The sequence below is a fragment of the Sphaerodactylus townsendi genome, linkage group LG09 (assembly GCF_021028975.2).
Source record: "Sphaerodactylus townsendi isolate TG3544 linkage group LG09, MPM_Stown_v2.3, whole genome shotgun sequence".
Classification (NCBI taxonomy): domain Eukaryota; kingdom Metazoa; phylum Chordata; class Lepidosauria; order Squamata; family Sphaerodactylidae; genus Sphaerodactylus; species Sphaerodactylus townsendi.
In genome coordinates, this window is record NC_059433.1 from 40,038,333 (window position 1) to 40,051,520 (window position 13,188).

The 13,188-nt window shown below is 41.8% G+C and overlaps 1 protein-coding gene across 4 annotated transcripts in view; it reads left to right on the plus strand.

The window, feature by feature from the left end:
- The first annotated feature begins 3,063 nt into the window (after positions 1–3,063).
- SPIRE1 (spire type actin nucleation factor 1) overlaps positions 3,064–13,188 on the plus strand; it is a 107,632-nt gene continuing 97,507 nt past the window's right edge. For all 4 annotated transcript variants that reach the window (XM_048507611.1, XM_048507613.1, XM_048507612.1 and 1 more), the window contains exon 1: positions 3,064–3,532. In XM_048507611.1, the coding sequence (XP_048363568.1) occupies positions 3,205–3,532 (328 nt within the window). In that variant the 5' untranslated portion in view covers positions 3,064–3,204. The remainder of the gene's footprint in view (positions 3,533–13,188) is intronic.

Below are 13,188 nucleotides of genomic sequence, written 5' to 3' on the forward strand. Positions count from 1 at the left end.
CTGAAACAACACCCTAATCACCAGAATGGACTTGTAGTTCACCACCCATTTATTGATGCTGAATTGGCTCTAATGCATGGTATTAATACTTTTTGTAGCTTTGTTTCTTCCAGTTTACTTTGTGCCAATATTCTGTCACTCAGGTTTTACCACCTTTCTCGCACTTGGGAAATTAATGCATCAATGTTTATGTTGCCTGCCATTTGCAAAAACTGCCATGCTATGCTATAGGATGCAGCATCTTTAACAGAAATGTTTGAAAGAAACCTGCATTACTATACATCCTGAAACAAAGTAGATAATGACTCTCACAAATGGTTGCAAGGGCAGGAAGAAGGAAATGGAACTGAGTATCCCTTCACAGTCGCAGAAGTGAGGAAACTGTTATGTTCCCTTTTTTATTGCTTTCTCTGTGGCCTCATTCCCTCAGTAAGGGGATAGAGGCAGATTCTCTGATCAAGTAGTGGTGATATGGACATATAGTTTATGATGTTTTAAGCCATTGTATTTAATCATACAAGTTATATGAGTGTAATTCATGGGGCACCAAGCACTTAAAAAACTTACTTTCGTTGGAAGAAATGAAACTCATGGGGCAGCCTGACACTGAGTTTTTCAGGTAGTTTAGGAAAACAGGGCCCCACCAAAGGAGATAAAAGAATTAGCAGAGAGCTCCTGGAAATACAGATAAAGGAGTAAAATAGAAACCAGTAGTTGTGCAGAGAACCTTTTACGCAAGGTGTTTTAACCAGTTTCACTAGAAATATAGGGAATGGAGGCAAGGTGTGTAGTAAAAGGTGGGATGAGATGGCCAAGGTCTGTAAATTAAATGTGACTCAAACCAGTGGTCAGAAGACAAGGAGGGATGTTTGTAAGGGTATAAATTATGTTACGCAAGCAACAGCCCTTTGAACCTCCTCCCTGTTGCTAACAGAGGAGAGTTCCCTCTTCTGCGCAGAATTGAAAGAAAACAATAAATCTCTGAACACTGAAGAAGCTTTTGGATGGTTATTTTTGTAACCGGTCAGAGCTTTTGCTCTGTGGACAGGGCCTTTGCCCTGTGCCTGTCAGTGGTAACAGGCTTGCAGCCTGTAGCAATTGCTTCCTGAGGTACCACTGCAAATTCTCACCTTTTTTGAAAAATACATAGAATTAATTGGTGACTTGTCTTATTGGCCAACTTTTTAACCAGTATTTTTCCATGGTTATTTGTGAACTTAGTACTAAGCAACTGAATGTGCATCCATTTGCATTTCTTTTGTCTTTGTGGCACCTAACTTTGTGAACTCTGATTTACCCTGTGTAGTGTGTGATATTGTTCTTATCCAATTTTTGGCAATCCTTCTTTCTTATAAGCCTTATGTTTCAATAAAGTTTCAGTTCCTTGATGTGTTCAAAAACCATTTTTCAAATTACTCAGCTAACTTAAGCAGTTTTTATCTCAAAATCCAGAAATTTAGATATAATTTTTAAATAGTCCTGAAAGGCATGTATGTTGCTCTGTTACAACTGTATCATAATCATAAAAGTGATTTTCATGACTCAAGTTATTTCAACTATTTGATTCTTATTATTTAATACTCAGATTAAAAAAAGATTATAGATGACCTTCTGAATGTATAAACCTCACAGATGGAATTCCAAGTTTGCATTTGCACATTTGTCATGTGAACATTAGACAGCATTCTCATCAGGAAGTTGTAATTGGCTACAGCTCCTATTCATCAAACTGGATTTGCCTCTGCAAAATGTATGAAATGGCCATGACATTGTTCTACATTTTGTTGCTGCATATTGCTGTATATTTACAAATATTAACAAAATCTAAATATGTGATGTGAAATTCCTGCATTTTATGTTGCAAAAGGGGAAACAGTGTGAAGTTACTTGTAAATAAGTCTTGAAGCAATGAATTTAGAAGCTGATTCTACTTGAAAACTGCTACCAGAAGATAAATGATCTTCATGTACAGAAAATATTAACAGTATCTAAATATTCTTGTTGAATCATTTTTATACTGTAGCAAAACCAGGACTGTTGGGCGAAATTGATGGAGATGGTCCTTCATGTACATAGAGGTATAGCAGAGATTTTTAACCTAAAAACTTCATGTGTGAATTGCAATGTCTTGGAGAAGTGTGGCACATTTTATTCTGTTGCTATGCATTATGTCAAATGGCCTTCAGTTTGAAATATGAGCCAGCCATGTAAACTAAACGTAGGAGAGCCAATGTGCAACAGCCTCAACTTTCCTTAGATACTTCTGAGGTTTATCGCAGCAGAAAGTTTTGATATCTCAAAGACCCTTCAAGAGCTATGTTCCTGAGCTGCGGCTTAAAATCCTCTTGACGCTAGGCCTTGATGGGGCTCAGACAGGCTTAGTGCTGGAATTTTGTTTTCTGTTCCAGCTCTCAACTGAAACATTAAAATATTATGAAGGCCATACTTTGACCATGGTAAAGTGGCTCTCATCTCCACTAAGTACTGTGTCATGTAATCGTTGCCAGATTCCTACTTGAACATCTATTTTTGGTTTTTTTTCTTTAGCTGAACTGTTAAACAGAGATTTTTATGTAGAAAGAAAGAAAATGTGCATAGACATTCTTCAGGTTTGATCAGGCACTGAAATTTCCCAGTCAGCTCTCTGAACTTTTTTCACTGGAAGAGGTTGAAGTCGCATTCAAATCATGTGATGCGGCCCTCTGGGGTTCTACCACAGCGGAATAACAACTCAGCAGCGTTGGACTCGGCCGCTGTGCTCCATTTCTTAGGAAGGCTGCAATGGTGACTTTCAGAGTCGCGGCACTGCGGCCGGCTGAGTCACATCCCGCCCGCTTGGAGGCCGGGGTTGGTGCGTTTCAACGCTCCTTTTTCCCCGGGGCCTCGCGGCTGAGGCTTTCATTCGGGTCTTGCGTTTCCCTCTCTTGCCGCCATCCTGGTTTCCCACAGCCAGGGGGCAGTGTGGTCCGGTCCTCCAGCGCCAGGGGGCGGGACTCCATCGCTTGGCTGCGAGGTGACTCCCGCCTTCACCCTCCCCTCCCGGGCGCTGATTGATTGGTTCTGTGCAGGCGGCGGTGGCGGCTTCGTTGCCGGCGTCTGGGGCTGCGCTGGAGAAGAAGATGAAGACGGGCGACCAGGAGCGGCGGCGGCGGCGGCGGAGGTGAGGCTGAGGACGAGGCGGGCTGTGCTTTCCCGGCCGACGGAATGGCTCACGCCGGAGCTGCGGGCAGCGACGAGCCTTTCCCGGGTCCGTCCAGCAGCAGAGATTTCTCCGGGCAGGGATGCGGCGAGGGCATCGTGGTGGTGCGGGACGCCCTGTCGCTGGAGGAGATCCTGCGGCTCTACAACCAGCCCATCAACGAGGAGCAGGCGTGGGCCGTTTGCTACCAGTGTTGCGGCTCCCTCCGCGCTCGGCTTCGCCGCAGGGAGCCCCCGGGCGGCAGGGTGGACAGCCCGGCGGACATTCGCATCTGGAAGGATGGAGCCGTCACCCTGGATTGCGACGCCAGCGGCCGGAGCCCTCCGGGAGCAGGTAGAGTTAGCCAGGGGCAGCCTTCCCTTCCCTCTGGAGTCGCTTGCTACCCTGCTGATTTTTCCTCCTCCAAGGATGGATATCCCTACGCACTTGCTATGATCTGCCGCCCCCTACTCCGTCCTAGGGTGCTGATTGCACATCCTCGGCCGTGCAATGCGGGGTGGGGGGAAGGGAACTCACCCTCCCTCCCCCCCAGTATCTCCATGTCTTCTCTGTTTTTCTGTGAATTTGAGTTGCCTCCCTTTGCCCGAGGAGGGAGACATTCTGTACCGTTCCCACCAAAATCCTTTGGGTCCTGTGGTTTATGCAACTGCCCTATTCTCTCCATAATCTCCATCTATACATTAGTTGTGAATATTATGTAATTTCTTTAGGAATGGAATCTAGGATTCCCAGCATTTAACATCCCTGATTAAACCTTTCCTGCTTTCGAATGGTGCATTATGGCTGATCCTCAGCGGAGTCTGCAGTGTGGCTTAGATATACTTAAGCCCTGGTTTGTATGTGAGAGGGTTACATTTTGGGATAGATCAGAAAAAAATGTATTGTTGTCACATTTCCATTTTGAATACTGGGATACACAAGGTTGCGTTTGATCCAGACACACAGTGTCGGATGGGTGGATGGTGTGTACATGTGTATTTACCAGAATTACCAGAAAAGTCAGAATTTTCCCTGCTTGGAGAAAGCTTGTAGAAGGGGAAATGATGCAAAGCTGTTCATGTAGGTCAGCATGACGATGGGGGGAGGGCACTGCAAAGCAAAACAAAGAGAGCAGCTGTCAGAGCTGAGGCATGCTGTTAGCAGGAGGTCTTAACGTCTCTTGGCTTTGTGCCTTTGTTTTGTATCCTTTCTTGCCCAAAAACAAGTGAGTCTGCAATCCTAGGCCGATTTATTTGGGAGTAAATTCCATGGATATTAATAGGTCTTGTAATGCTGATCCCACGCTCCCTTATTTGTGAGAACAAATGAGCAGTATAACACCTCAGATGAGAACAAGTCCTCTAACATTCATAAGTTGACATTTTATTTGTAGCCTTTATTAAAATAGGGATTTCAACCAGTTAATGTAAACATATTTAGAAAACAAAACATGATTTAGTGAATTCCTGTATGTTGGAAGTGTATGTGCAGTGTGTCGAATAGATTGTGTTATTATCTATTATATGCACTTTATGTGTATGAGTAAAGTAATATAACCCCCTATTATAGGTGCCTTAGCAAGTACTCTCAAATATCTGTGATTATGGTAGTTGTTCTAAAAATGCTTTAAAAACCAGATCAGCACCCTAAATCACTTTTCAAAGCCTACTCAGCATAAACTCATTCTAATAGTATGCTTGTCTTTTTATTTGAATGAACAACAACATCATATGTGTGGTAAACATCAAAGTAATACATATGACAAGTGACACATAGTATGACCATTAAGGACACTGCACGTGTACACTGATACACTGTAAGTGGACATAAGAGGAAAAGAGGTTATACTAAGCATAATTAGATTCCACTGAACATAATGGAGCATAAGGCAATAACTCATAACTGTAATAACTCAGTATGTGTTTGAGTGTATTATATCATTATATGAAATTTACTTGTTCCATTGTTGAGATGAGAGCAGTGGAAAATCTATGGCAGAATTTAATGTCAGCCTGGCTATGTGATGTTGAGCTCTCCAAAACTCTTTCAGAAACTGATGATAGGCTTTAAATCCCATAGCACAGGGGTAGGGAACCTTTAACACTCGAAGAGCCATTTGGACCCATTTTCCATGGGAAAAGAAAACACTTGGAGCCGCAAATAATTTTTGACATTTAAAATAAAGATAACACTGTATATATTGGGTTTTTTTACCTTTTACTCCGCTCATTCTGAGAAGCGCATGGATGCGTCCGCCCTGCTGCCTGCAGAAGGCAAGAGATAAGGGCCAGCGGCTCGGTACTCGCCGGCTGCGGAAAAGCGCCAGCTCCGGCTCCAACGGGAACTGAGGCGAGAAGAAGAGGAGATCCAGCGGCAGCCCAGCCGGCCGCCCGACGGATGGTCGCCAGCCCTGCTGCCTGCAGGGCGGGCAAGGATGGGGCCAGCGGCTCACCTCGCCGCTGCCGAAAGCCACTCGCCCGGGCCCAACGGGCAGGCGAGAAGGAAAGTTCACGGGCATCGCCCAGCCGCCGGGTATACCGCCTGCTGCCTGCAGGGCGGCGCGATGGGGCTGCTCGCTCATGGAGCCGCAGTGCAAGGGCAGAAGAACCGCATGTGGCTCTCGAGCCGCAGGTTCCCTACCCCTGCCATAGCACATGCTAGATCAGTGGTTCTCAACCTGGGGGTCGGGACCCCTTTGGGGGTCAAATGACCCTTTCACAGGGGTCGCCTAAGACTCTCTGCATCAGTGTTCTCCATCTGTAAAATGGATAAATGTTAGGGTTGGGGGTCACCACAGCATGAGGAACTGTATTAAAGGGTCGCGGCATTAGGAAGGTTGAGAACCACTGTGCTAGATAAACTTCTGCATTTGCTGACATGGGAGGAGAATGCATCCATTGAGTAGGTGCAGTGAACTCCAGCGGACCTGGGATTAGGACCCAGGCAGGGGTCTGCAACCTGCGGCTCTCCAGATGTGCATGGACTACAAATTCCATCAGCCCCTGCCAGCATGGCCAATTGGCCATGCTGGCAGGGGCTGATGGGAATTGTAGTCCATGCACATCTGGAGAGCCGCAGGTTGCAGACCCCTGACCCAGGGTGTTCAGAGAAGGTAATGCAACTCACAGACTCATTTTTAGTGGTACATGACTGTTGCAAAACCTTTATTTTGTTCGCTTGTAGCCAAGAGTAAAGTTTGACATCTTTTCTGAGGTCTATCTACAACTTCCAAAAGGAAGATAGATTCTTTTCCTGTTTATTCCTTTTGCTAACTGACATTTGTTGCTGTCAAAAAGTGCACTTTATTCTATGCTGTCTCACAGTACAGCCCTACAGCTTCTTTACTAGGCATAAGCCCCACTCAATAGACTTTAGGATGATTCTGAATTGGCCTACTTAAGATGGCACTGTCAGTTCCCTTTCATGTCTAACTGTTGAAGAATACAAGTGTTATTATAGTAATATTTGAATCCATCCAAGTAGGGAAAAATTATCTTGCAGATGGCATGGCTTTTTAAAACTGTTGCAGAAAGGGAAGGCTTGCAGGAATATGATAGAGGTCTTTTTATATCATTGGAGATTGCATCTAGGCAAGCCTACACAGTCTTGTGATCTACTGTTACTGTGTTGACAACAAAAAAATTATTACTTCCTGTTTCAAGCATTTGGATGCTTATCTCCATGGAGCACCTCTCCCCAGGTAGCTTTGGGTGCTTATCTCCATGAAGCCCCTCCCAGGTGAGCAGTTAGAATTGGACAACTCCCACCTCTTTACACAATAGGGCAGACCTAGATTTAAACCTATAAATCTGCTGCCACTGTGGCTAGTTAGATACTTAGCACATTCAGTAGGTCTGAGGCATAGCCTCATCCATTCCTTGGTTAACCATGTACAGAATTCCAATTGGTAGAATCATTAAATGACCTTGGCTGGATATCTTGGCTAGCCTGATCTCACCAGATCTTAGAAGCTAAGCAGAATGGCCCTTGCTAAAATTTCGATGGGAGACCACCAGGGGCTACCAGGGTTGTGATGCAGTGGCAGGCAATGGCAAATCATCTCCAAACATCTTAGGCCTTGAAAACCCTATAAGGTTGTCATAAGACAGCTCTGACATGACAGTATGTGCACACAGAGATCTTTGAAAATCCCCTTTCATTCACCTGTAAATAAATGTATGGTGAATGTTGTCTATTAGTATCCATCCCTTGGAAATTTTCCAGCACCACTAGGGCAGTCTTTCAGATGGTTTCTTTTCAAGCTTATCTATTCATAATGCATATTACAGTCTATGGACCAAATTAAACAAATTTAAAGAGGGACCAGCAGCTATGCAGGGCCCACTTTGGATCAGAGCACTGATGCCACAGTGGAGAAGGGGTTACTGCTTCCCCTCCTTGTGGCTTCACCAATCAACATATATTTACCAACCATGGGAGGAAAAAAAGACTGACCTTTTTGCATCTTTGAACCTAGATGGAGATGTGCCTCCCCATCTATAGACGAATCCAGTGGATAATTATCATTAAATTGGTTGGATCCTGTGATCCTGTTTTTGCTAACAGTAGAGCATTCTACTGGGTCAAGGATCCTTCGTCTGGCCAAAGAAGGAGGCTCCACCTAGTATCTTTTGATAGTGAATATTCAAGCTTTGGTTGGAGTTCTGAACAAACATGCGATTGGTCATTTAAGCTGTCAGAGCTATTAAAATAGCACATGCAGCAGACTTTAATTTAATGATGCCCAACTATTTCATTTTGCTTCACCTGGTGAAAAGGGAAGAATAATAAATATTTGCATAGTTTATCTTGCTGAAAGGAATATCAGACAGCGTCTGGTCTTCCTTCTAGCAAAGACTCTTTCTTTGAAGACAGTTAAATCTGTCAGTCAGACCACAGTGTTCCACAAACAAACTAGGTTTGGAGCAGACTGCACCATACCAGAGGTGGATAAAAGCAAACAATGGTAAGGAAAACAAATAGTTCAAACAAGAAAGCTACGCCATAATGCTTACTGCAAAGGAAGATGAAGAAACTCCAGCAGAGCTGGCTAGTGAATCCTGTGAGACAGTATTTTTTTCCATATACTATGGTTACTTGGTTGCTGAATATGAAAAACATGCAGCCACTGAACCTTCTTAATAAGGTTCCCCCTACTTTAGTAGCCTATCTCTAGTTCTGGCTGTATCCACCTTTTTAATTCTATCAAACACCCTTCATTTAAAAAAAATTTTTTGTCTGTGACTCCAGTTTTTTGCAAGCTTAGATGAAAATGTGCTTGATTCAAACTTAGACAATACAAATTACAAATGGAGTTATTTAAGGAAAATGAAGAGCTAAACCCTTTCTTTAGAGTAATAGGAATGAAACTTCCCATGTATAGTATTAGCTTTAATTTTATTTAAGCAGAGAAAAGGACAAGAAAAAATACATAGCACATGAATGCCTGAAAAGCACATTGTCCCAGATAACTTGAGTCACTCTGTTACAGTGCTGTCCTAAGCAGAGTTACACCCTTCTAAGTCCATTGAAGTCAATAGGATGGTACTGTTAATCTCTTTGTAAATCACCACTTTACCTTTAATTACTAGAGGTGTTGGTGCCCTAAAATATCTTGGGTAAAACTGCAGCATCTTGTGATGAAGAGCAGAGGAATTGTTTGCTTTAAAATAGGTCAGTATGAAACCAGAAGGTTGTTAAAATACCAGTTGAGCATATTTGTTATACAGGCTCATTCCGCACATGCAGAATAATTCACTTTCAAACTGCTTTCAATGCTCTTTGAAGCTGTGCTTAATGGCAAAATCCACTTGCAAACAGTTGTGAAAGTGGTTTGAAAACGCATTATTTTGCGTGTGCGGAAGGGGCCACAGATAGATGTAATTGAGTGTCAGTTTCCTTTATGCTTTGTTTAAATGTTAAGCACTATGGATTATGATAGCTACATGAACTAAAACTTAGTTCTTGCAGTATAATTGTGGTTATAGCTGGACAAATGAAGGCCTCTGAATAGAAGCTGTTGGATTTGACTCCAGCATCACCTTAGAGACCAGCAAAAATTTCAGAGTTTAAACTTTCGAGAGTCAAAGCTCCCTGCATCAGAAACAGGAATGATAGTTCTGTAATGTCAACTGGGCCTCTCTAAGGGCTGGAATGGGCTCCCTTCTGATCTCTCCATTTCCTGAGCGCAACTAGATGAGATGTTCCAGTATCCATGATTGGATCTTTCTAGCATCCTGTTTCCCAGCAGCTACAAGAGACTCAACTACAGATTGTAGACCTGCGAAAGTGTTTAATTCCTCGCTCCCTCGCAAGAGGGGATTGCTGATCAAAATAGATGGATACGCCAGTCCTGGTTGACTTGGTCGAGTGAACATTGAGGTCCTTACAATTTAGTGTGACTTGCTGGATTATCAGTTGGCAAAATTTACCAGAGTTGTGTGCTCCTGTTTATTTTACTGTTTGATAATCTTAAACAGTAACACCCTTTTCTGGTGTTTTTATGTTATGGTGGCCTTCTGTGGGGAATCTTCAAGCATATCATTGTGGTCAAACTGTGTTTCCTGACTCTTCACATTCCTGTGCCTGGGATGAGTGTGATGTGAGGTCTTGCACAGTAGGTGTCTTTGTATGTTCTGTTGAGACTCCAACTTAAAAACAACAACTTTAGAACTACTGGCAAAAGCTTATTATAACATAGTTTGAGAACATTGGGTCTGAACTTTGTAACTATGCAATGTAATGTTGGAGAGGAATGTAAAAATACATAGCACATGAATGCCTGAGGGAAATAAATACATTCTGAAGTTTCATTTGCTTTCACATATTCTTGTGAATGTATTCCTGTCAGCAGGCAATGAAGAAACATGGTTTGCATTTTATTTTTTTATTGGAAAATTTTTATATAATTTTTTAATTGGCAAGAACTAAAAAGAAAAAAAGCCAGAGGAAAAAAGAAAATGCAAGAAAAAGAAAACGAGTTCACATTTCCATCATACATTCAGAATACCTTTATACATTCTGGCTAATTTTTTTGGTTACGTAAGCCAACAATGCATCATTTTATATAAATTCTCCTTAAGGCTAGAAGTCAATGTGAATTTGAGACCCTTCAACCACATATTTCCCCCCGTTCCGTTTGTATATTATACATGGAGTTACAACTTTCTGTTGTAACTTTCTGGTCCCCCTATTTACATGTTGCTCCTTGATTCCCCCCTCCCATATTCTTTCTCTATGTTCATTATAATACAGTTTGTCGTCAGAGCAGGAGGAGAAGTTAATATGCATTAGCCTATTAAGCATGCTTAATACGTACAGTCTGATGCAAGCATTGCCCCTTAGCCTCGTTACTCAGTTCAACTGGTCTCAGCAGATCTCATTCTACCCTAGCCAACCACTATATCCTCTTATCTCATTTCTTTGTTCTGGTATAAAACACATTTATCACAATGGTTTACTCAGTTTGTCCATTTTAAACCTTTCTGAAAGAAACATAGTTTGAATAGCCAGCACACAAGCTATTACTTTGATGAGTATTCTTAGTTTTCTTCTTTCAAGGTGGTTTTCTTTATTAACTGAGTAAAACTATGTAGGCAACTATTTACAATGCATCTAATAGACTTTTATTACTTTATTTCTTGGACTATTCAGATGACAAATGAGTCTGTTTTTTGAATTCTCTACTATTCAGTACTTATACCAGATTCAAACAGAGAAAAGAGTTATCAACATTTAACATTTAAAAGAAGATTATTTTTTTAAATCCCAGTTGTTTCACGGATCAGTTTTATAGCTAATTTAGTTCGTGGCCAGATATATGGTGTGTTGTTACAATATTTTACATGATAATGCAGTCACCAAAAGCGTCATAACAGAATCCTATAAGTTACCCTGATCTGCTTTATTGAGCAAAATAAATTTTGTAAGAAATATACCATTTAATACATCATGAAAACCGCTGTCCTAATTGTGGGAGATTCCTTTGATCCACTTGTCTTCAGTAGAAGATTTGATTCACCTGTCTGATTACACACTCTTTTCAGACGGGGCTGCTTTTTTGGAATGATTTAAGTGAGTGCCATGCTTTTAAGCGCCCCAAGTAGAGAGGAAACAGAATGGCAAGGTGAGGTCACTCAGCAGAGGAGATGATTTATTTTTAGCACAGGCAGATTTAGAGACTCCACCCAGAAAGCTCTCCATTGCCTTCTCTCTTTCTGCCTGTCTGGCCCAGCCAGTTGGTGTTCCAGTGTCACATGGCTTGTGCATATTTGCAATGCAGAGCCCCAAGTGAGGTTTCAAATCTAGACTTTCCTCTTCCTTCATTTGACTTCCTGTCTCATGCTTACAGCCCATTGGGTGCCATGCTGCTGTCTTGGGTGTAGAAATGTTGAGGGCTACTGGATGGATTGAATGGAGTGAAAAAAATTCAATAAAATTTCACCCAAGGTCATTGTAGAAAATGTTCATTTGTGAAGTGCTAACACTGCAGATACATGAATAAACACTCCACTTAACAAATGGTTCCCAAATGAACTAATAATTGAAGGAGAGGTATGGCTGTGTGGATTATTTGTCATGGGCACTATAAAGTAACCATCCTGGTGTCATAAAACATCCATACTCATCTAGGCAATAGTACTGATGGGACTTAGTTCTTTTACCCAGATACTTCTTGAAGTGCTACAGCAATCTGCAAATCATAGTTTCACGCAAGAAAGATTTCCAGTTACTTCAGCAGAATTGTTTCCAAGGAAATTATTATCAACTGAAAGTAATAATTTTGCTGAGGGAAAGATTCAGTGAGACCTCAGATTGATGAGATTAATTATGTGGATACCAGTCTAGAATTGCTGTTAATGTTTTCTGAAAATATATTTTTTTAATTTTCAGCACAAGAAGATCAAACTTGGCATCTAGGCACAATACAATCAAACACATCTTATGAAACTAAATTTCAGTTCTTAGCACTCACATGCTTATGGTTATGTTAGTCATCTTCTTTGTTTTTGTATGCAAACTTTCACTATGTACAACTTTTCAGTCCTTGTGATGTTTTAGAAAATGAAGGCGTTTATTCTTCTTGGCATAATCGCAGTACACAAGATCTGTGCAACCTATGGGTTAGATCCAAATATTGTCTTTCACCTGTGGAAGTATGCTTCTGCTGACAAGACGAAGACTTTTAGCAGATTCCTTCCTCCCACTGCTGACACCTCCAAATTGTGACCATTGCTGTTCTGGGAATCCCCTAGTCTTGGATGTAGTGTTTCAGGCAGTACAGAAAGCTACAGCAGAAGTGGAGGGGTAGAAGAGTTCTGTACTTCTCACACTGGATCCAACCCAATGGTGGGATTCAGCAGGTTTGCACCAGTTCGGCAGAAACGGTTGTTAAAATGGTGCTTGAAACAACCAGTTGTTAATTTATTTGAATCTCACCACAAAAACTGGTTGTTAAATTATTTTAACCCCACCACTGATCTCACCCTATACCTTTGGGATTTATATAGGTCTAGAGCAGTGGTTCTCAACCTGGGGGTCGGGACCCCTTTGGGGGTCGAACAACCCTTTCACAGGGGTCGCCTAAGACTCTCTGCATCAGTGCTCTCCATCTGTAAAATGGATAAATGTTAGGGTTGGGGATCACCACAACATGAGGAACTGTATTAAACGGTTGCAGCATTAGGAAGGTTGAGAACCACTGGTCTAGAGGTCTCAGTGCAATGTTTCGTATAAACATTCTAAAAACAATATGACAGTGATTGTCAACTGGGCAACAACCAGAATAAATCAAATCAATTAATGCTTTATCTTTGTCCTATACCTTTTTATTCACCGGGTTTTTTTTTCCTATTTTGTAACTTGGTACTCTGTTTTTGCTCATATATATTAGTTGATGATTGGTTGTAATAGGCTTGTACTATAAAGTTATGTGTTATCCAGTATTTGTAATTAAGTGAATTTATTTCTTCCATGCCATGTTGATTTTATATCTTGTTACACTTTAGTTT